Below are 24,378 nucleotides of genomic sequence, written 5' to 3'. Positions count from 1 at the left end.
TTTGAAGAAGAGAGGGTGTAGGATTTTTTTCTAACAGTTATTAAAGATATGTTGTAAATCTGTTGTAACTGGTACAGAATAGTACTGGTGTGGGGATAATTATAGACCTTTGAAAAGAATAGAGAGCCCAGAAACAATTTGTGCTTTAATGACAACTGGTTTATGAGCAGGGTGACAGTGCAGAAAGCTGCAGAAGCCATTTATATGAAAATTGGCCTTGCGCTCCACCTTTATATTCTACCACAAAAGTTAATTTTTGGTGGACTGACGCCTGAATTATATGAGGCAAAACTAAATATTTTAGAAGGAGATGTGGGAGAAAATTTTCATTATTCTGTGTACTGAAAATTTAAAACTACAAAAATGTTTAATTTTTGCGAAAAGCCTTATAAACTCAACTCTACTAAAATTCACAATTTCTTGACATCATGAAAAGTGTGAAAAGAGAACCCACACTATAGCAGAATCTATTTGTGATAGGTTGAACCAAGACAGGACTAACCTTAGGATTATAAGAAGAAATTCTGTGAGTCTTGGAGGAAAAAGGCACGCAACCCAGCAGAAAAATGGGCATAAGACAATAAGAAACTTCCACAGTGGAAATCCAGATGTCACATATCAGGGGAAAACATATTTAACCTCATCAGTTGTGAAAACATGCAATTGAAACTTCAGTGTGACACCACTACACATTTATTTATAAGATGGGCAGAAATTCCGAGTCTGACAGTATCACGAGTTGGTGAGGATGCAGAACATCAAAGAACCCCATTTAGTGCTGCAGAATTGAAATTGGTGCACTTTTTTTTTTTTAAGACTTTTTAGAACAATTTTAGGTTCACAGCAAAACTGAGCAGAAGGCACAAATATTTTTCATATACCCCTTGCCCCCACACAAGTGCAATCACTTTGAAATGGTGGACATTATCTAGTAAAGGTGAAGATATCCCTACCCTGTGTCGTGCTGTTCTGCTCCTACCTATATACTCTTGAGAGAGGTGTGCTTATGTGCTCCAGGAAGAATAGGAAAATTTTTTTCCACACAATGAAATCAGACAAACACTCATCAATAGATGAATGAAGAAATAAATTGTGGTACATTTATTTAATAGAGCATAAATTATACAGAAATGGAAATTTGCAAGTTATGGGCACAAGCAAATACATGAATGAACCTCACAAACAATTTTGAACAAAAGAAGCAATGATTCCATTTGTGTAAAATTAAACTTTTTTTTTTAAGGTTGCATGTACAGATTGTAAAAGTAAGTGAGGGAATCATGAACTGGCTGGTGGTTCTACAGGAGTTCATTTCATGCCACTTGTTAACTTACACAGAAGAGATTTGTGTGTATTTGCTTTAGTTTTCGTGTTTTAAAAGCTAAAAAAGGACAAAGTAATGAGTGGGAGATATTTGCTACATATATTCGTCAAATGTATTTGCTGTATAAAGGAATTCAGATCTTGTCATGTCACTTTCTCAGTATGGCCTTCCACGACCACCTGTTTATAATGGCACTCTTCATCTCAAGCAGTCCATTTCCCTTGCTTTATTTTTCTCCTAAGCACTTATCAGCTCTTCTTACTTCTGAAATCATATTTCAAAATCTCCACTAAGCTGTCCTATTTGAAAATTTGAGGGACTACTCTCTCCCACACATTTTCTGCTTCCTTTGATGTTACGAGTCATGATTCCTAAAGCAGTCCCACCTTGGATTTGAGCGTACTTTTGTCTGTGCTTCTCTAAGTCCTTGTTCACATTGAGTTGGCCTGGTTGATAGTTGTAAAGTGCCTCAAGCGTGATAAGGCACAGAGTAGGCATGCAGTGGATATTTGTGAATGAATTTTGATTCTCAGACCCTTTCTCCTGCTAATTTGTCTGTCTCTGAACCCTGTCCTACGTGTCTACTCTTCTTCTTCCTATGCAGTAACTCCCTGCATGCCTCATCCATCCCCATAATTTAAGCCTTTTGTTTTATCCTGATGAATTTCTCCCACCTTCAGGGCAGCTGTACTTGAGTGTTATGGCCCCTTTATTTTCAAAATGGCCAGACGAAAACTAAGTTTTTCTCTCCAACTCAAAAATGCTTCTTTCTTTTTCTCCTTCTGTAATCATTTGTCCTGCTATCCTGCTGTCATAACAGATGACCATGAAGTCATTTTAAAGTTCTGAATTGCTTATCTCTGTCATCCATGCTGATATTTCAATACTTCTTGACGTTTTAGTTTTCTTTATACTCAGTCTTTTCATATTCTTATTGTCTAATGACATTATCCAAAACTAGAGCCCTGCTCTTTAATGCCTTGATTATTTTTATTTCTAATTGGAGTTAATTTTTACATAATGCGTCAAATTTGTTTGCTCTGGGCTGACAAAAATAACCTGGCTTATAAACCTAGAGTTTACATATAACTTATATGCAATTTAAATTACCTGTGTTTTAGTGACTAGTAAATTATGAACCCTTCTTGCATTGTCAGACGTATTTCCTTTTGTTGTCTACCCTGATGCCATACCTTACATGATCCAGTCTCCTGTCACCCATCCATGTGACATTCCCCTACATCACGCTTTTCAACGTTGTATGCTTTCTCTATACAAGTTCTTAAATAAATTAATTAAATTGCTTAACATGCCTGGCACAAGGGAAGGTCTCATTTTTTTTTTATTACTGCACATAATAAGTTTTGGCTAAGATTCATAGTTCTATAAAATGATCATGGAATATTTTAGCCTACTTTAATTTCTCCTTTTTATAATCTCCCAACCCACTTCATGACTGTTTCTCAAGAACATGAGACTTTTCACACACAATAGGCCAGATAACATAGAGTTACTGAAAGAGCACTTTTCCCCTTCTGGAAATCCACTAAAAAGAATGGCCTCTGCTTTGTTGTTCCATACTTTGGTATATAATATAAATAAATACTTTGTAAATGCATTGTGGATTAACTGCAAAGCCAGGTAGAAGAAAGGTATTTCATACTGATTCACTCTGAAAGCACTATCCCAAATGCAAATGCCCAAGTCAAGTCTATTTCTCCCCATTAGTTATATAATTAACGTGTGATTACTCAATTACATGTAATTAATTCTTGTTCTGCTGGATCTTGGGTTACCAGTCTCATGAAATTATCTGCTTCTTGACTTAAAAAAGAATTCTGATTCAGTGCACTGTAATGGCCTGAAAGTTTTCTAAATGATGTCAGCTCAAAAGCATAGTTTGTAAGAGTCTTTTCATTGAAGTGTCCATAGCTCGAACTACTTAGTACAGCCTCTTTTCCTGAGGTTCTGAGATTGTCCTTCATTGATGACACAACTCCGGCCTAGTTTGTAAGAGCTTTCAGGCAAGTGTCAGAGTTAAACAAAAGCCATCTATAGACGTCAGACTTAGAATGGCTATGTGTAATTTATTAATAGGAAAAGTCTGCTGTGGGTTCATAATAAGAATAACACACTGACAAGGAAATTTGGTTATTTCTGTGATAGGATAAACATAATAAAGTCACGTTTAAAAAAAGTTTTAGGCAAAATATCTTTAAGGACAACAAAGTTTTCAAAGAAGTCAGAATTTTACGTTTGATCTTGAAAATGCATGAACAAAATTTTATAGAGGAAATTTTTTTCTTTTAAGATGGGCACCTGAGCTAACATCTGTTGCTAGTCTTATTTTTTTTCTTCTTCTTCTTCTTCTCCCCAAAGCCCCCCAGTACATAGCTGTATATTCTAGTTGTGGGTCCTTCTGGCTCTGCTATGTGGGACGCTGCCTCAGCATGGCTTGATGAGCGGTGCCATGTCCATGCCCAGGATCCAAACCAGTGAAACCCTGGGCCCTGAAGTGGAGCGCATGCGCTTAACCACTTGGCCACAGGGCTGGCCCCTGTAGAGGAAAGTTTTTGGCATGTAACAATAATCCTGAGACATGAGACACCAGTAATATACCATTAGTATACAAGAATATCAAATAAAGAGATTCAGTAAGTCTAGAGTAAGGCTTAGATACTTCTCTAAGTATCTTCTTATAAAACAACATCAGTTGAGTCTGAAATACATCCCCAGTTGAAAATTACTGACCTAAAAGATACTAGAGGTTCAAATAAAGTTAGGTTTTGACCAAGTAAACATTTAAAGTAATAACTGGAATGATAACTATACTTTTGTTGCCTAATATTATGTAAAGTATTGCCAATACTCTGATAAATGTAGGAAAACCTGGTAGAAGTGTTTAATGACAGTTTTGGTAAATATTTTTTGTCAACATTTTGGACAGTGAGGGCGTTGACAAATCTGTACAAATTCATTTTGCGTACAATTTCCAAAATATATTAATAATATTTTATATGTCCAAATTTAACATAAGGCAGGGTGAGCATCTCTGTTCTGTCCATCTTCTCATGAAACTCTTAGAATAGTAACACATTAAACAAATCTGATTATTTGTAGCATTTCTTTTACTTTTTATTTGAAATAATATAGACTCACAGGAAGTAGTAAAAATAGTACACAGATTCTGTTTACCTTTCCACCACCTTCCTCCAATGGTGACATCTTAGTAACTGTAGTAGAGCATCAAAACCGGGAAATTGATGGTGGTACATTACTGTTAATTAGGGTGCTGACCTTACTCAGTTTTTATTGTTCTTTTAACTTGCGTTTGTATCTGTGTGTGTGCATATATAGTTCTATGTGGTTTTATCCTGTAAATAGGTTTGTGTAACCACCACCAAAGCTAAAATACAGAATTGTAAAATTACCATGAAAGAGCTCTTTTTGTGCTACCTTTTTGTATTCATACTCCCCCCATTCGCACCCCCTAGTGGTCGTCTGTGCCCCCTGGCAACCACTAATCTGCTCTCCATTTCTAGAATTTTGTCATTTCAAGAAAGTTATATAAATGGAATCATATATAACCTTTTGAAATTCACTTTTTTCCACCAAGTATAATCCCCTTGAGGTTTATCCAGATTGTTTCATGTATCAGTAATTTATTCTGTTTTGATTCTGAGTGGTACTACATTGTATGATGTTCCAATGTATCAGTAATTTATTCTGTTTTGATTCTGAGTGGTACTCCATTGTATGATGTTCCAGAGTTTGTTCAGTGATTCAATCACTGAATGATACTTGGGTCGTTTTCAATATTTTCCTATTATGAATAAAGTTTCCATGAATATTTGTGTATGGGTTTTTGTGTGAAGATAATTTTCATTTCTCTGGGATAAGTACCCAAAGGTTGCAATTCCAGGTTCATACGGTAAGTACATGCTTAGTTATGTAAAAAAATGCCACTAATTTTCCAGAGCGGCTACATCATTTTACATTTCTGCCAGCAGTGTATGAGAGATCCATTGTTTTGGCATCATCACCAGCATTTGTTGTTATCTCTGTTTTTCTTTTAGCTCTTCTAGTAGACGTGTAGGGATATCTTATTGTGGTTTTAATTTGCACTTCCTAATGGCTAATTAATGTCGGATGACTTTTCATGTGCTTTTTTGCTACTTGTGTATCTTCTTTAAGGAAATACCTGTCCTGTCTTTTGCCCATTATATAATTTTTTCTATTATTATTATTTTAGAACTAAGACCTTTGTTGGATATATGGTTTGCAGATATTTTCTGTCAATCTGTAGCTTGCCTTTTCATCCTTTTAAGGTCTTTCATAGCACAAATATTTTCAGTTTTGATGCAATTTAATACATGTTAAAAGGTGGTTTGTTCTTTTCTTGGTCCAAGAACGCCTTGCCTGGCCCTAGGTCTCAAAAGTTTTCTATTTTTAAAAAATTTTTTTATAATTTTATGCTTTACATTTAAATCCATAATACATTTTGCATTAATATTTTTACACAATCTGAGGTTTAGGTCAACATTCACCTTTTTTTGCCTATGGATGTCCAGTTGTTCAGTACCATTTGTTGAAAAGACTATCCTTGCATTGAATTGCTTTTATACCTTTGTCAGAAATCAATTGGCTGTGCTTATGTTGATCATGTTTTTGATTCTCTTTTCTGTTTCATTGATCTGTGTTTCTATTTCTCTGTCAGTACCACACTGTCTTGATTACTACAGCTGCTTAATAATGCTTAACATAAGGTAGAAGTTTTTCTTCCTTAACAAAATTATTTTAGCTATTGTAGGTTCTTTACCTTTTCATATAAAGTTTAGAACAAGCTTTGTGTGTGTGTGTGTGTGTGTGTATAAATGCCAGGATTTCATTTGGACTTGCATTAAATCTATAGAAGAATCTGGGGAAAATTGACATCTTTACTAGATTGAATCTTCCAATCCTTGATTGGAAGCATGTTTCTCTGTTTATTTAGATTTTCTTTGATTTTTGCATCAGAGGTTTTTGATTTTCAGTATACAGTTCTTGTAAGTGTTATTTTAGGTTTGTGCCTAGGTAAGTTTTTAATGTGAATGTTTAGATAGTTTTGCCCTAAAGGGTATCTAGAATCGGAGTAGTGCAAAGGCTGAAATACGAGTAAATTAGAGAAGAATGCACATAAAAGATTATTTTTTGAAATGAACTAGTTAAGGGGGAACATAGCCTGACCAGACTGTTGCAGAAAATACTGTGTACTTGTAGACTTGTTGAATGATAATTTGAACACCCAAAGTATGCACAGGTAGTGTAAAACTTTCTTTTCCAGAAAGATGTCTCTTAACTTTTTCATCTTTGTTTTCCTGGAGCAGTGGGCTCTGGACCATCTTAGGTTTTTAGCCAAGGCTTGAGGTCATTGTCTGGAATATAGGTAGCAGCATGGTAATAGTCAAATGTATACAGTATTGTTTTCTGATAGATAAATATAAAGGATATTTCCAAAATTTATGAGAGCAGGTTGAAACCTGACTCTTAAGGTTATCACAATCGATAGAAACCAGGTGTGTTGAACAGTGCATAGAAAGCAGAGTTAAATATGGGACAGGGTTAAAACTGGTTCCAAGAACATGAGTAAGCACGTTAAAAGGATGATACTTAGGATTTGAAGGTTAAAAAAGGTTTACTTTTGAACAACACTAATAATAAATCTTAAATATCAGAGGCAGGATAGAGCAGTGACTCCAATCTAGGTGGAAAGATGGCTTTTTCTCCAGTCACTTTTATACTGCCTCCTGGGCATTTGTGTTCCTAAGAATTGCAGCCAGGAGAATTATAGCTTGGGCTTTAGGACTGAGTCTTTAAACGTGAGGAAATCTGTATCATTATAACCTTATTTTGGTGTTGATGTGTAGAATGAAAAAGGGGAGCCTCCAAATGGAAGTATGTATACTGATGAGTATCTTGCTATTTTTATCTATATTTATTTGATAGTTTAAGAACCTAAATCCTGATAATCGCATTAATCCAAACCCTTTCTCTGCTAGAACCTCTAAAATTCTTGTCCATGATTTTTTTTGGTCATTTTTGAACTCATCATATTGTCTTATTTTCCTGTTCCCAGGACCAACTCTCTTAAAACCCTTATGTTTCCAATTCATCTTTTTTTTCCTTTATACCCATTTCTCTTCCCAAGTTTAAAAATTATATTTTCAAATGCCAGACAGACATGATATTCATTTCCAGGTTCATTTCCCTTTTTGCATGACAGCAAGTCCCCCCGCCCCTTCCCAAGGAAAGTGAGTAAAGTGAATATAGTTAATATATACTTGGCAGTACTATATTGTTGGGAGACTTAGCCAGAAACAAAAATACCAAATGTATAGTAAAGCATATGTATATAAGCCCTTTTTCATAAAAAATATGTTAAACTTCCTAAGAATTTCTAACTGTCTCTTTTTTAGAAGACCGTCGACTTGATCTTTTAGAGAAGAGCCAGGAAAACCAAGACAAATATTTCTGTCAAGTTTTATTCAACAACAACAAAACATTGACTACACAGCAAGAGAAAGTTTCAGAAAGACCATTTAATCTGGGCACAGACATTTTTCCTTCAAGAAAAATACCTTGTAAATGTGACACTGTGGGGCCTACATACTTGAATCTTTACCCATTGGCACCACATAATTACTCAAAAAAGAAGGCTGATGAGTTTAATGCATCTCATTTCAATACTAGAAATGAGAGAACCAATATTGGAGAGAGATCTTTTGATTACAGTCAAAATTTGCAAGGTTTTAGTTATGTTGAGGAACTTACTCAACATCACACTTTTCAGACTTTGGGGCAATCGTTTGAATATAATGAACATGGTAATGCTTTCCATGGCAAGGCTGCTTTTATTACATGTAAGAGTGCCCACACAAAGGCAAGATCTTACTATAAATTTGGAAAAAACCTATGTGATAAATCAGCGTTTATTGTCTCTCCCAGTATTCACGCAGAGAAGAATCACTCTGAATTTATTGAAGATGAATGTAGTAAAATTGGGAACAATTTCAATAGGGTTACTCAACTTCAGAGAACTGATACAGGAGAGAAAACTTTTGGTCAAAAAGCACATTTCAGAGAGTATCAGAGAACTCACACAGGCGTGAAACCCCTTGAATATGGAAAAAACGTCAGCCACAATTCAGCCATTATAATACAACAGAGAACTCACACACAAGAGACATCTTGTGATAACACATGTAGAGGAACTTTCAGTTCTCAGTCAGCCTTCAGTACAGATCAGAAAACTCAGGAAAGAGAAAAGCACTATGAATGTAATGACTGTCAAAAATGCTTCTCCAGGAGAGCATCCCTCATTATACATCAAAGAACTCACACAGCTGAGAAAACCTATGAATGTAATGAATGTGGGACAGCTTTTCCCTGGAAATCATCTCTAACCATCCATCAGAAAACACACGTGAAGAAGAAACCCTATGAATGCAGTGAGTGTGGTAAAACTTTCAGGCAGAAGTCAAGCCTTGGAGTGCATCAGAAAAATCACACAGGGGAGAAACCCTATGAATGTAATGAATGTGGGAGAGGCTTCACTTACATGTCACACCTCAGAGCACATCGCAGAATTCACACAGGCGAGAAACCCTATGAATGTAATGAATGTGGGAGAGCTTTCACCTACATGTCACACCTCAGAGGACATCAGAGAAGTCACACAGGTGAGAAACCCTATGAATGTAGTGAATGTGGGAGAGCTTTCACCTACATGTCACACCTCAGAGGACATCAGAGAATTCACACAGGGGAGAAACCCTATGAATGTAATGAGTGTGGTAAAACTTTCAGCCAGAAGTCAAGCCTTGGAATACATCAGAGAAGTCACACAGGCGAGAAACCCTATGAATGTAATGAATGTGGGCGAGCTTTCACGTACATGTCACACCTCAGAGGACATCAGAGAATTCACACAGGCGAGAAACCCTATGAATGTCTTGAATGTGGGAAAACTTTCCTCTGGAAGTCAATCTTGAGAATACATTGGAGAAGTCACACAGGGGAGAAGCCTTATGAATGTAATGAATGTGGGAGAGCTTTCACTTACATATCACACCTTAGAATACATCAGAGAAGTCACACAGGCGAGAAACCCTATGAATGTAATGAATGTGGGAAAACTTTCAGCCAGAAGTCAGACCTTAGAAAACATCAGAAAACTCACACAATGGAGAAACCCTATGAATGTAACTAATGTGGAAAAGCTTTCCTTTGCAATTTAACTCTCCAAACTAAACTTACGAGGCAATTCACACAGGATAGTGTAATGAATCACATTTTTGGCAATGAGTCTCACCCTTTGAAACAGAAGACTCACAAAGGGGAGAAATCCTATAAGTGTAGTAATGTGGGAAAATTTTCAGAGGGTTGTCGGATGTAAAAAGCCAAGGGGAGGAAAAACAACTTTTTCCACTGCTCTCTTAGGTTTAGTGGCTGATGCCATGCAAGTTGAAAGACATTAACAGGAGAAAAAGATCTATTTCATGTGAATATGGAGGGGCCTCACCCAAATGAAATGAAAACCCCAAAGAGGTGGTCAGACCTCCAGGCCTTCATTCCGTTTTAACAAAAGGGAAATACATTTGCAGAGAAGTGACTAGCCAGAGGAAAAGGGTTTTGAGCTTCCAGAGGTGGTAAATTCTGAGAAGGTAAGTATGTGGGGAACCAATGGAAGATAAGGATTATTTCAGTAAGATTTGTTTATGCAGATATTAGTTGGTGCCATCTTCAATGATAGGAGTTGTCTCCTCTTTCTCATATTGGGAGATGGGATGGGGAAAACTTCACAAAGCGGGGATTTACGCCCTGCCTTTCGACAGATGGGGGAGGGTGGAGTGATTTTTCTGTGTCTACTGTTTTTCAGTTGCTTTCAGCTCAAGATAATCCTTAAGCCAAAGTGGCATATTTTGGGTTGCCATATTGCTTGCTTTCATCACACAGAGGAGAAACCTTATAAATGTGATAGATGTCGGGAAGATTTTCACGAGAAGTGAAACCTCAAAACATCAGAAAACTCACAGGGAATTAAACATGAAACATATGAATGTAATAAATATGAAAATACTTTCATCCATACATCAAATCTTGCATTAAATCTGACAGCTTACAGGTAAACAGCCTTGTAAATGTCAGGGATCTTGGAGTATGTTCAGTGAGAAATCAAAACTTTGAGAACATCAGAGGGTTCACAGGGGAGATACTATGAAGATGATGAATGCAGGCAAACTTTCAGCCACAAGTCAGGGCTAAGAAAAGATCGCAGAACTCAGAGAAAGAACTAAAACTCTGTTAAGCTAATGAATGTGGAAGTTCCTCACTAAACATAAGAGAAATGTCTTAGTCTGTTCAGGCTGTTACAACAGGAATACCATAGACTGTGGCTTAAATAACACATTTCTCACAGTTCTGGAACCTGGAAAGTCCAAGATCAGGGTACTGGCAGATTCAGTGTCTGGTGAGGGTCAACTTCGTGGTTCATAGATGGCCGTCTTCTTGCTGTGTCCTCACATGGAGGAAGGGAGCTCTTTGGAGGCTCTTTCATAAGGGCACTAATCCGTTCATGGGAGACCTGCCCTCGTGACATAATCACCTCCCAAAGGCCCCACCTCTAAATACCAGCACATTTGGGATTAGGTTTCAACATATGCATTTGGGGAAGACAAACATTCAGTCTTTAACAAGGGCTTACACTGGAAGGAAACCCTTGAAATGTATGTGGACAGTCTTTCAGCCACTAAGGATAGGTTTATTCCTTACTGGACACCATAGAATTTTCTGGGGAAAGAAAGACTGCAAAGGTAATGAATATAGGAAATATTCTGTATGAACGCAACCCTAAGTAAACTCCCACTGGAGAAACATTGAGAAAGTTGTGAAAATGTGAAAGCTTTCTGTCAAAGGTTGAATCTCATTGAATAGAGAATTCACACATAGTGAAGAAAATCTAGAATGTGATTTGTGATAATTTCAGTCAAAAGCCACTTTTCTCAGTACAGCAGAAAATGCATAGAGCATTAGAGACCTCATAGTGACCAGATAGACCAGATGAAAGAAATCTTAAGGTAATGGATTTGGGAAATCCTTCCAGAAGTCAACCCACAAATACTGTGTTTGAGTAATACAATTTAAAAGAGACCCCTATCTTACATACTGCACATTCTGCAGTAACTATTTCCTTTGTCTCTAGGCCCACAAGTAGTCTAAATTTCCCAGCCGCTTTCATCCAAATTAGGTAAAGTCACGAACTTCTAGGTAGTGGAATGTGGGTGTTGGTGGTAAAACAAGTCCCACGGAAGACATCTTCATTCTATATATTCTCTGCTGTCCCTTGTTGCTACACTGAAGATGGAAGAGTACCACTGGAAGGAGTCAGGGTTCAAGAATTACTGTGAAACAATTTCCTTCTCTGTGACAGTCTGACTTGTAAGGAAGAAAAAATCTTGTTCTTTGCTAAGCTGTTACAGGTTTGGGTCTACCTATGAACTGACATATACTAGACATCCCTCAGTTAACACAAGCTATGAATGTGACCTCTGAAAAGTGTCAAGCTGGTATGTATCAGAAAAGTCACATGGGAGGATCCTCTGACAACATCCTGAATGATCATTAGCTATTGACCACAACTCTTCTTTATTATTAATTACGTAAATAACAGAATTTGATGTTTCTTTATGATTACAGTTAGGTTATGAACTTTTTGTAGCAACACAATAGAAGTGTTGAGGACTTCATAATACATCATACGAGGAAGCACATGCTGTTAATTGGTCCCATTAATAATATTAAATTGGATTATTTGGCTAACATGGTATCTTTCATTTTTTTCACAAAGTTATTTTACCTTTTATATTAATACCTTGTAAGGAGATACATTCAGGCTATACATATATCCTCTTAATCCTCAAGCTTTCACCCGGCGAAAGCTTTTATTAACATTTGTTTCTAATAATTGCCCAAATAGTAATGCTGATTTTTTAGCATTTATTTCTAATCACTGCTCAAATCAATTACTATAATTGCAAAAGCATTTTCTGTTCTTGTTCTGTTATTGCTCCTGTGCTTATCCTGCTGTGGAAGGATTTTCCTTTCTCCAGAGTTTGAAATTTATGTCTGTATAGACTCAGATTATTCCTTTAGTGGGTTATAATCCTTAACTGGGGTGGTTTTTTGACACTCACATCATCTGAGATAAGCCAGCAGAAGTTCATTGAAATTGGCTCCTATACTTTTATTATGTGTTTCTGATAACATTTTGCTTTTACCAAACTATTTTCCCTGTTCTGATCATGATAATGTTTAATTCGCCTTTGTAATAGTTTACATTATAGAGGAAGTTCTTTATTCATTTTTTCCCCCAAATTTTAAGTGTTCCTTAAAATATTTAGAATTTTAAGCCCCCTTAAATAATTTAAAATTCTGATAAAGCGTTTAATTTCATCTCAGTGAGGTACCCCCAAAGTATAACCAACTCAGTCAACTGTCTTAGAGTCATTCTTGGGAAACTCAAAGACACAGTCCTAGTGATACGGGACTCAGGCCTCTTTGCTGGCACATGTCCAGGGGACACTCCCCAACACCACTTCATCCACTAGAGAATGTTGTCTGAGCCCTAGACATTAATGCTCCTTGCCTTATGGATCTTTCTTAACTGTCTCTGAACTGGTGTTTCAACAAATGGGAGGATCATCTGGGATCCTAGAGAAATTAGGTTTTCTGTATATGTGCTGCTTCATGCTCTTCACGCTACCACAGGCACAAAAGAGGTCTGTTGACAGGGTTTTTGCACTGTTGCATGCAGTGATGCACTTGATGAAGAGCATTCTCATCTTTTCAGTGCTCTCCACAGGTCACAGTTTGCTTACCTGTTTGGTGGTGTGACAGAATGACACTGGATCTCAGCTATTTGCCTAACTGCACATGACTAAACAATGATTATTATACTTCTTTGACTTCACTCTCTGCTTAGTTAACTGGGTGACTAAGTTTCTAAGTCTACAACCATCTCTGACCTGATAGCCAGAATGATAGGCAACCCAGCTGTATGACCCACCTAGAAGGAAAGGATCCAGGGAGCGTTGCCAGGGTAGGTGACTGCCTGCTGCTTTCTCAGGCTTAGGCTCCTCTGTATCCTCGGGCCTTGTCCTCCCATCCTGAGCACATAGTCTTCAGTGTCAGGTAACTAGGAAATAAACATTCTGAGCCACCTCTAGCCCGATCCTAATCTGAGTCCCACAGATGGTTTGCAGTGTTCATTGGCTGGCTGAGATACATGCGGAATTGTCTGGGTCTTTGCATATGTCTAACATGAGAATTCATGGCTTTTGTTAGCTTTTCAAAATGGTCACTGTTTTACTGATTCAGAATTGTCAAGAACTGCTGCTCAGGGCCCCACTCTGCCGGAAGTTCATGGGTATGTTATATGTGCATGTTTCTAGGAAGAGAGTGTATGGCTTCCGTCAAATACTCAAAATGTTTAATTTATTACCTATAATTTTCAGCTGCTGCTCAGAAGTGACCCCCCCCCCAGGAAGCTTATGACTATCCTGGTCAGCCCTCCAGTGCCATTTCACAGCCACTCCAGTATGTGATCCTGCCAATCTTAGGGGTCAGTAGTGTGGGGGTCAGCTTAGGGGCCTGGGTTGGCTCCTGAGCCCCACTGAGAGTTGTGTTCTCATGTACAGACTCTGATTCCAGGGACTGCCATCAGTGCCTGTGAGTCTTCCGGAGACAGACCCAGGGGGATCTGCAGCTCCTTTCTGGCTGGTGGCCTTCCTCACTGCAGGGTGATAGCTTCAGGGTAAAGGCTCTTCTCTCTCAAGTGGTGTGGATCTTGGGGTTGGCACCATTCTCTGTGGAGCTAAGAAAAGTGCATCTCAGAATGATATGAGAAGGTGACTTAGGTGAATACTGGTCTTTTAAGAAATGAGTTCACGTGTATAAAATTGCATTCTGGGTGTGTGTGCGTGTGAGTTGTATAGGTGCATTTTCATGCCATGTGTACATGTCTGTAGGGACGGCATATAGTATAATGTTTAAGAGCTGTTGTACACATGAAGTGGACTCCTCAAGTTCTTTATCAGTGGGGCTTGTTTTAAAATATGCAGTGTTCTTTGTAAAAGAAAAAATTGTAAATATGTGTATGAAACGTGGCCTGTATCTGGTTAGCACCAACATCCCTCAGGACGCCCAAACAAGCACAGTTGAAGCTCGACTGTGTGTGTGTGTTTTAAGGATACAGGCAAACATGCTAGGGCCCATGAATAAACATGAATCTTTGGCAAAGGGTTGGGGTGAATCTATGCAGGCCAAGGTTCCATGAGGTTTAGCAGACATCACCTCCCCTCTGGCTGAGAGCTAAATGGTGACAGCAGACATGCAGGGCTGAGAGATGTAGGCATTCTTGGGCATCCACTGTTGAGAACACTTGCTGAGCACCTTGAGCATCTGGTGAACATCAAGCCTCAGGAGTACAGACTATATCCTAGAGCAAAGGCTGCACAAACTGGCTCATGGGTCCAGTCCAGCCCATTGCCTGTTTTTATACAACTTAGACGCTGAGAATGGTTTTTATATTGAAATGATTGAAAAAAATCAAATTAATATTTTTTACACATGAAAATGATAAAAATTTAGAGCTTTTTAAATCTTTAAATAAAGTGTTTTGGAACAGCTATCTTCAGTTGCTTACGTGTTGTCTCTGGTTGTGTTTGTCCTACAACAGCAGAATTTAGTAGTTGAACATGGACACTTTCATTGCTTTGCACTGCTGCTCATAGTGTTACAGTTGCTAGTGGTATAATTATAACTTGACAATATTGCAAAGTTTGAAAAAGTTGCTAGTGAATATCCTGTCTAAACAAGAAGATAAAAGTGGACTTTTAAAATACAGTAGAGTGTAGATTTTGTTGTTGAATTAGTTGTCAACACTTTTAGAAATGAAAATAGTGACTCTATAGATGTGCCCAAAGTGTACTGTATATGTAGGCATTATCATACTAAGCCCTCAGAATTCTCCCATCTCACATGTAAGCAATTGCCGAAACAGTTAGAAAATTTTAAATAGAATATCTCATCACAGAATTACTTCACAAAATAAAAAAGAAAATGTGGCTGCTGTCAAACCGTTTTCAATGGCTTGATTGTTGGCCAAACAAGGAAAGCTGTTTGATAATGTTGAGTTAATTAGATTGTGTTTGATTGCAGCAGCTGAAGATTATGTCCAGAAAAAAACAACATTCTTATCCTTTTGGTGAGAACACTTGGCCTTAAGAGTTGAGGACAGTTGGAGCAACATTAATAGTCAATTAAGAGAAAAAGGCAGATGATTTAAGTGTTTTTCCTTGGCTGTTGCTGAGCCAACAGTTGTAACCAGTACTGCTCTGTTTTTTCGAGGTGTCACTGCTGCATTTGAAGTGAGTAAAGAATTTAACCTTTATGAACAGTCTGGAACAAATACATTTGAGAATATTTTAAAAGAAGTTGTGAAAACACTTATTCACTGTAACGTGAAGTGGAATCTGCTAATGTGTGTTACAACTGATGGTAAAAATGTGTGTAGAGCAGAAAAAGGCTTAGTTGGACATTTAGAAACCTTGTTTATTGTATTATTTGTCAAAGGGAACATTGCTGAAAATATTTTCATTTCGTGTTAAGGAATAGTGTGAACAGTACAACTTCACTTGCTCTCATGGACTTAACTGTCATGAGATCCATGAGCTTTTTTAGTTTATTATATTTAAACTTAGAAATTTCATGAATAACAATTTTGTTTAAATTCTTTTTCTCTTGTTAATACCAAACTACTGTGGTAGCCTGACTTGACCCACCACAGAGCAGGTGAGTGACTTAGCAGCAGTAAATATTGTGATTTTATTTTTACAAGTTCATAGTCAACATTGAATTTGTTCTGAATGTGAACAGCTGCCTCTGCACTGTTACTGAACTGTGAATGCCTTTGGAAATTAGCTTTTGCTACACGTTTGACAATCTTTCAGGATTCAACTTAAAGTTCTTAGACAAAACCGTACTTACATGTGAAACTTACACTGTGCTGAAGTCGTATCAACAGCAGCTAATGTTTGAATCACGAGGAACGTCAGGCGGCACTGTGCACTCCTGTGTGGTTGGAAATGGAAAACAAGGAGTATCTTCATTCCCACGCTTTACAACCTCAAACTGTGGCATTTTTTTGGGACTTTGATGCAAGTGTAAAGGAAATTTCCTTCAGAATTAGTTAAATTTTGGAATTTAATTGGAAGTGATTATTCTACAATGTAATGACATGTTGAGAGGCAAATATCTAGAGAAGAATCAAACAGAATTCTGTAAATGCCTTCCTAGCACTAAATATGCTTAATTAGTCATATGCCAACACTCAGTGTTTGGCAGTATCTGCAGGGAAAGACATTTTTAAAGATGAAATACATAAAATATCATTACAGATCAACATTAACTGGTGGATATCTCCTTTTTTTTTTGGTGAGGAATATTGGCCCTGAGCTAACATCTGTTGCCAATCCTCCTCTTTTTGGTTGAGGAAGGTTGTCCCTGAACTCATATCTGTGCCACTCCTCTATTTTGTATGTGGGATGCCGCCACAGTATGTCTTGATGAATGGTATGTAGGTCTGTGCCTGGGATCCAAATCCATGAACCCCAGGCTGCTGAAGTGGAGAACACACACCCAACCACTCCGCCACTCGATTGCCCTCTGCAATTGATTTTGATGATAGGATACAGTAACTTTGAACCCCAATTAAATCATGGAATTCCATTCTCAGATCCATATTACATAAACTTGTACTCGTTATATTTAAACTTAGAATTTCATGAATAACAATTTGGTTTAAATTCTTTTTCTCTTGTGTGTATATAGTAGCCATCATTTTGCCTCTTTCTTCACAAAGCCTAGAAGATGTATTATCTGACTCCTTACAGAAAATCTTTATGAAATGCTCCCTAGTAAAAGGACCATGCTGTAGAATTAGGTTCAAGACCGTAATAGACATGGTGCTACAAAAGAATAAACAAAGCCTGACAGATCCAGAAGGGTCGACTGGTAATTCAATTGCTTGCCTGAACAAAACTCAATATTCTATAATGGAAGTCAGCACAATCCAGTGTAGTGGGTTGAATAGTGTCTCCTTAAAGTTCACATCTACCTGGAACCTCAGAGAGTGACCTTAGTGGAAATAGGATCTTCGCGGGTGTAATTAAGGTAAGGATTGAGATGAGATAATACTGGATTAGGTTGCACCCTAAATTCAATGAGAGTATCCTACTAAGAAACAGACCAGGATGCAGAAATTGGAGTGCTGTGTCTACAAGCAAGAAACATGGGTCCCCCAGAAGCTGGGAGAGGAAAGGAAGGGCACTCTCATAGAGTCTTTAGAGAGCGTGTGGCCCTGCTGACACCTTCGTTTTTAGAAAAAAGTTCTGTTTTAAGCCGTTAAGTTTTTGGTAATTTGTTACAGCAGCCTTAGGAAGTTATTATATCTAGAATCTCTACAACATATCATCTAAAATGTCCAGCATGAATCAGTAATTACCTGACATGTTAAGCAGAATAACGTGACTCAAAATCAGGGGGAAAAAGTGCCAACAGAAAAGCTCCTGAAATGACCCAGATGTTGAAATGACATGGTTTTGAAACTACTAGTTTTATTATGTTTAAATTTGGGGAGAAAAAAATGAGTGAACAGATATGGGAAATCTCAGCAGAGAAGATAAAAATGAATCAAAAAGGAATTATAGAATTGAAAAATAGAATATCTGAAATTTAAATCACTGGGTGAGGTTAATAACATTAGAGATTATAGATGAAAGGGTTTGTGAGCTTTCCAACAGCAGTTATCCATATTGAAAATTAGAGATAAAAATAGTTTCTATAAAATTAAGAATTTAGTAATCTATTGGAAAATATCAGTTGGTCCAACATGTAATTGAGGGAGAACGGAGAGTGCAAAATATTTGCTGTGTCAGGCAAAGAATTTGAAGAAATGATGGCTGAATATATCCCAAGAGAAGTTCAGCAAACCCAAGCAAGACCTAAGGAAACCACACCTACGAACACTGTTGAAAGAAGAAGAAATCTGAACAGATTCGAAAAACACGATGTAAATGACCAGGATCAGAAGCAGTGGAGGCCAGAACAGAAGGAAATGACATCTGGAAGTGCTGAGGCGGGGGGAACCGGTCCATCCAGAATTCTTTGTCATACGATACTATAATTCAAAAGTGAGGGTGAAAATCAGAGTTGAGAGTTCATTGCCTGCAGCCTTTGCACCGGAAATATGCACCAGTTTGCTTGCCAAGGTAATGTGTGGAAACATGTTTGGTTGTAGCAAGTCGAGAGAGACGGAGTTGCCTGGTATCTAGTGTGGAGAGGCCTAGGATGCTGCTAAACGTCGGACGCTGCAGGGGACAGCCCTCCACATCAATATAGCAATAGCTCTGGGGTGGAGAAGTCCTGGTCAGAGAAATTGTTCCAGAACATGTAATGATGGGAAAATATGGAGATTCCATTGTTCACTCCCAGATTTTTGCTGAAATAGAGCTGGCCGTTCCCAGCCAGAGGTTAAGTGCACACAATTAAGAGAGGTTTAGACCTCAGTATTCTTGTAAACACATTCCGTAAATCCCATGAGGCCCTCAAGTGCTCTATTGATCACAGGATTTTAAAGCCTCCAACGGGAAAGCGGCAGCGGATAGTCCCAGGACGTGCGCGCAGCGCTCTTGGGGTTTAGGGCAGCACCTGCCGAGCAGCAAACGGCTGGTCAGGATCATGGCTTTGGCTCAGGAAATGTGGCTGGATTCTTCTGATAGTCGCACCCAGGAAATTCATCTTACCTAAGTGCCCCCCAGAGCTCCGCCATGTGGGTTTTCATCTGTTGTCACACAGGTAGCATCTGGGACCAAGGAAGAAACCCAGGGTTGACAGCATCCACCACCTCTGTGGCCCTGGGAGAAGACAGAGGGTCACGGACTCCAGCGACCAGTCCTCTCCTGTCTCCCGCAGTCGGGAGAGGCGCGCGTGCCTCCCTTGCACACCCCGGGGCTGGCCCTGTCATCCCTCCAGGCCCCGGAGCCCTGCGGGCAGCGCCCTGGCGCAAGGTCCGCCCCGGCCGGCGCGGCGTGGGGCTCAGCGGCCACCTGCGCAGCGGGGGCGGGGCCCTGGGCGGCCCCGGGAGGCCGCCGCGGCGAAGGAGGGGGGCGGGGCGGAGAAGGGGGCGGGGCGGGGTCGGAGGGGGCGGTGGCGGCGGCGGGGTCAGGGGCGGTGAGCGCGCCGGGGCGGAGGGGGCGGAGGGGGCGGAGTGGGGGCGGCGCCGCGCGCTCGGCACCGTCGGGCGGCCTAGCTGCGGGAGGCTGGTGGCCGCCGATGCTCGGGCGGCGCTGCCCGGCAGCGTCCCTCCCATGGGAGGTGGGCGAGGGCGGCCCGCGAGGCCCCAGGGCGCGGCGCGGGGCGCTTTCCTGAAATGACGGGGCCCGTCGTCCCTCAGGCCGAGGCACTGGCGGGGCGGCGGCTGCAGTGAGGCGCAGACCCCAGGGGTGGAAAGGGACGGGATTTCCTCCTGTCGCTTGCCTGAGAGATTGTGCAGCTTGCTGCTTGGACACGCACAGTCTGTGTGTAACCGAAAGTTCGGTTTCTGAACCCGATGCCAATCCAAATAACGAGAACAGAGTCTTGAGTGGAGAGGAAAGGTTTTTACTATGCCAGGCACAGGGAGCAAAGCAAGGGCTCATGCCTCAAAAATTGCTAGCTCCCGGATGAAGAATGGGTAGGGATTTTTATTTGGGGTTTTGGGTAAGGGAGGGGACTCACGTAGCTTGTGCAGGTCAGTGTTTTTCCACCAGCCTGCGTTTGGCCTTGAGAGGCTGCTTTCAGCAAGGCGGGGCTGGGGCCGGGGGTTGAGGCGGGGGGGGGGGGAGGTGGCAGGGGAGATAGGAGGATGGCAGGTGGGCGTCCTTTGCCGTTGTCTCTTGTCTCGTCTTCCTGTTTGAGGCGCTTCGAGCGCCGGGAGTCGAGGAGTTGAGGTCTGGGAAGCCTCCGCTCCTTGATACTCTTGAGACAGCGGCTTTCCTGGCAAACTCAAGGACACATGATTAGCTAAACTTTAGTGTGCCTCCAACATCAGGCCACCTGGGCTTTTAACAATTTGTAACTCCCATTTAGTTGTAAAGCTCGAGTCAAAGTTTAAAGAAACAGGTATTTACGTATGAGTGGAGCTAGAGAAGCAGGAAAGGGGGTGGTGGGTTTTAGTTTTAACCCCATATACACTGGTTTCAATGTGGGGGAACTGATATGGGGGCTGATGTTAAGAGCCTGTAACATGTGTATCATATAAACTAAAGAGAAGAGAAAATTGCCCAGTTGGTTCCTCCCCAACATTTCTGCGCTCCCCGCCCGTTGCCCCTCTCCCATTAAAAACACACATGCAGGGCCTTAGGATTTTTATGGATGAATTATTGGGATAATTCTTTGCAAAATCCATTTATGAACAGTAAGTTTGTTCCCACTGATAGGACCAGTTACCTTTTCTTTCTTTCTTTCTTTTTTTTAAAAAAAGCCTTTGATTTTGAAATAATTGTAGATCCCTGGGCAGTTGCAAAATTAGTACCAAGAGGTTCTTGTACCCTTTACCCAGCTTCCCTGAATGGCAACATCTTACATAATTGTGATACAATATGAAAACCAGGAGAATGACGTTGGCACAATTCTAATAGACTACAGACTTTACATTTCAACAGTTATTACATGATACAGTTTTTTTCATCTATTTTTAAATTGTTTTAAGATATAATTGACATTACTTTAGTTTCGGTGTACAACATAATGATTCAATATGAAATCACCACAAGTCTGGTTAACATCCATCAACACACAAACTTAGAATTTTTTTACTGTGATGAGAACTTTTAAGATCTACTCTCTTGACAACTTTCAGATATACAATCTAATTAACTACAGAAACTGAAATATATTATTGATTTAAAAATTTTTACCTTTTAACTTCCTTCACCCATTTCTTCAACCCCCTCCACCCCCTGACTCTGGCAGCCACCAGTATGTTCTCTGTATCTATAAGCTTGTTTTGTCTTTGTTTTTCAGATTCCACATATAAGAGTGATCATGTGGTATTTGTCTTTCTCTGACTTATTTCACTTAGCATAATGCCCTCAAGGTCACGTTGTCACAAATGGAAAGATTTCATTTTTCTTTATGGCTGAACATTCTTCATTATATATATATATTTACAGCACAATTTCTTCATCCATTCATTCATCAATGGACACTTATGTTGTTTCCATGTCTTGGCTGTTGTAAATAATGCTGCAGTGAACGTGGTGGGGGATGTACATCTTTTCAAGTTGGTGTTTTCATTTTCTTCAGATAAATACCCAGAAGTGGAATTGCTGGGTCATGTGGTAATTCTATTTTTAATATTTTGAAGACCCTCCGTATTATTTTCCATAGTGGCTACACCAATTTACATTTCCAGCAGTGCATAAGGGTTCCTTTTTCTCCACGTCCTCACTAGCATTTTTAATCTTTGTCTTTTTGATGATAGCCATTCCAACAGGTGTGAGGTAGTATTTCATCGTGGTTTTGATTTGCATTTCCCTGATGATCAGTGATGTTGATCATCTTTTCATCTGTCGGCCATTTGTATGTCTTCTTGGAAAAATGTCTATTCAGATCTTCTGCCTCCTTTTTAATCAGATTTTTTTTTTGCTATTAAGTTGTATAACATTTTTCTATATATTTTTTAATAAAGATTTTATTTTTTCCTTTTTCTCCCCAAAGCCCCCCGGTACATAGTTGCATATTCTTCGTTGTGGGTCCTTCTAGTTGTGGCATGTGGGACGCCGCCTCAGCGTGGTTTGATGAGCAGTGCTATGTCCGCGCCCAGGATTCGAACCAACGAAACACTGGGCCACCTGCAGCAGAGCGCATGAACTTAACCACTCAGCCACGGGGCCAGCCCTGATTTTTCTATATTTTGAATATTAGCCCCTTATTTGATACATGATTCCCAAACATTTCTCTCATTTGGTAGGTTGTCTTTTCATTTTGTTGATGGTTTCCTTTGCTGTGCAGCAGCTTTTTAGTTTGATGTAGTTCCACTTGTTTATTTTTGATTTTGTTGCTTTTGCTTTTGGTGCTAGATTCAAAAAATCATTGCCAAGACCTATGTCAAGAAGCTTATTGCCTATGTTTTCTTATAGGAGTGTTATGGTTTCAGGTCTTAGAGTCAAGTCTTTAATCCACTTTGAATTAATTTTTGTTTGGTATAATGTAGTGGTCTAGTTTCATTCTTTTGCATATAACTGTCCAGTTTTCCCAACACCATTTATTGAACAGACTACGTTTTATCCCATTGTATGTCCTTGGCTCCTTTATTGTAAATAATTGACCATAAATGCATGGGTGTGTTTCTGGGCTCTCTATTCTGTTCCATTGATCTCTATGTCTGTTTTTATGCCAATACCATACTGTTTTGATTACTACAGCTTTGTGATATAATTTGAAATCAGGGAGTGCGATGCCTCCAGCTTTGCTCTTCTTTCTCAAGATTCTATTGGCTACTTGGGGTCTTTTGTGGTTCTATACAAATTTAAGATTCTTTATTCAATTTCTGTGAAAAAATGCCACTGCAATTCTGGTAGGGATTGCATTGAATCTGTAGATTGCTTTGGGTAGTATGGACATTTTAACAATATCAATTCTTCCAATCCATGAGTTTGGAATATCTTTCCATTTATTGTGTCTTCTTCAGTTTCTTTCATCAATGTCTTCTAGTTTTTGGTGTACAGCTCTTTCACCTGCTTGGTTAACTTTATTTCTAAGTATTTTTTTTTTTTGATGAATCCTAAATGGGATTGCTTTCTTAATTTCTCTGATAGTTTGTTGTTAGTGTATAGAAACACAACAGATTTTTGTGTATTGATTTTGTATTCTGCAACTTTACTGAATTTGTTTATTAGTTCTGTTAAAAAGGGACAACAGACCCCAAATGGAGTCACTTATGCTAAGCCCCACACCACTGAACTGAGACTTAATATGTAATGTAATTACAGTTTCAGCCTCTCCCAGGAATGGAATTTCAAACCAGTCAATCTGGAATTACCTGGTGAGCACTAGTGAGGTAATCTGCCTGACAGACGGCCTGTCTGATAAAGGAAAGTGACCTTGTCACAATCAATCTGCTTTTTGCTAATATAACTTCCTTATCTTGATCCCTTCCGCCTATACAAGTCTTTGATTTTGAATAGCTTACCAGAGCTCCTTTCTATCTGCTGGATGGGATGCTGCCCAATTCATGAGTCACTGAATAAAGCCAATAAGATCTTTAAAATTTACTCAGTTGAATTTTGTTTTTAAAAGAGTTTTATAGTTTTTTGGTGGAGTGTTTAGGGTTTTGTATATATAATATGTCATCTGCAAATAGTGACAGTTTTACTTCTTCTTTTCCAATTTAAATGCCTTTTATTTCTTTTTCTTGCCTAATCGCTCTGGCTAAGACTTCCAATACTATGCTGAAAAAAAGACGTGAGAGTGAGCATCCTTGTCTTGTTCCTCATATTAGAGGAAAAACTTTCAGTGTTTACTGTTGGGTACTGATGTTAGCTGTGGGCTTGTCATATATGGCCTTTATTATGTTCAGGTATATTCCCTCTATACTTGCTTTGTTCAGAGTTTTTAGTCATAAATGGATGCTGAATTTTGTCAACTGCTTTCTCTGCATCTGTTGAGATGACCATGTAATTTTAACTCTTCATTTTGTTAATGCGGTGTATCACATTGATTTACAGATATTGAATCATGCCTGCATCCCTGGAATAAATCCCACTTGATCACAGAATATGATCCTTTTAACGTATTTTGAATTTGGTTTGTTAATATTTTGTTGAGGACTTTTGCCATCCATGTTCATCAGGGATATTGGCAGTGCCATGGGAGGAATACCAGGTTTGGTAAGGTGGCAGAATACAGGAGCAAGG

The 24,378-nt window shown here is 39.2% G+C and overlaps 1 protein-coding gene across 5 annotated transcripts in view; it reads left to right on the top strand.

The window, feature by feature from the left end:
• LOC103566190 (zinc finger protein 782-like) overlaps nt 1-15,050 on the top strand; it is a 66,917-nt gene extending 51,867 nt beyond the window's left edge. For all 5 annotated transcript variants that reach the window (XM_070589845.1, XM_070589844.1, XM_070589848.1 and 2 more), the window contains one exon: nt 7,780-15,050. In XM_070589845.1, the coding sequence (XP_070445946.1) occupies nt 7,780-9,572 (1,793 nt within the window). In that variant the 3' untranslated portion in view covers nt 9,573-15,050. The remainder of the gene's footprint in view (nt 1-7,779) is intronic.
• Nucleotides 15,051-24,378: the final 9,328 nt, after the last annotated feature.

Source organism: Equus przewalskii, chromosome 22, assembly GCF_037783145.1.
Source record: "Equus przewalskii isolate Varuska chromosome 22, EquPr2, whole genome shotgun sequence".
Taxonomy (NCBI): Eukaryota; Metazoa; Chordata; class Mammalia; order Perissodactyla; family Equidae; genus Equus; species Equus przewalskii.
Note: the sequence above shows the minus strand (reverse complement) of the source record. Positions and strands in the feature narration are given on the sequence as shown.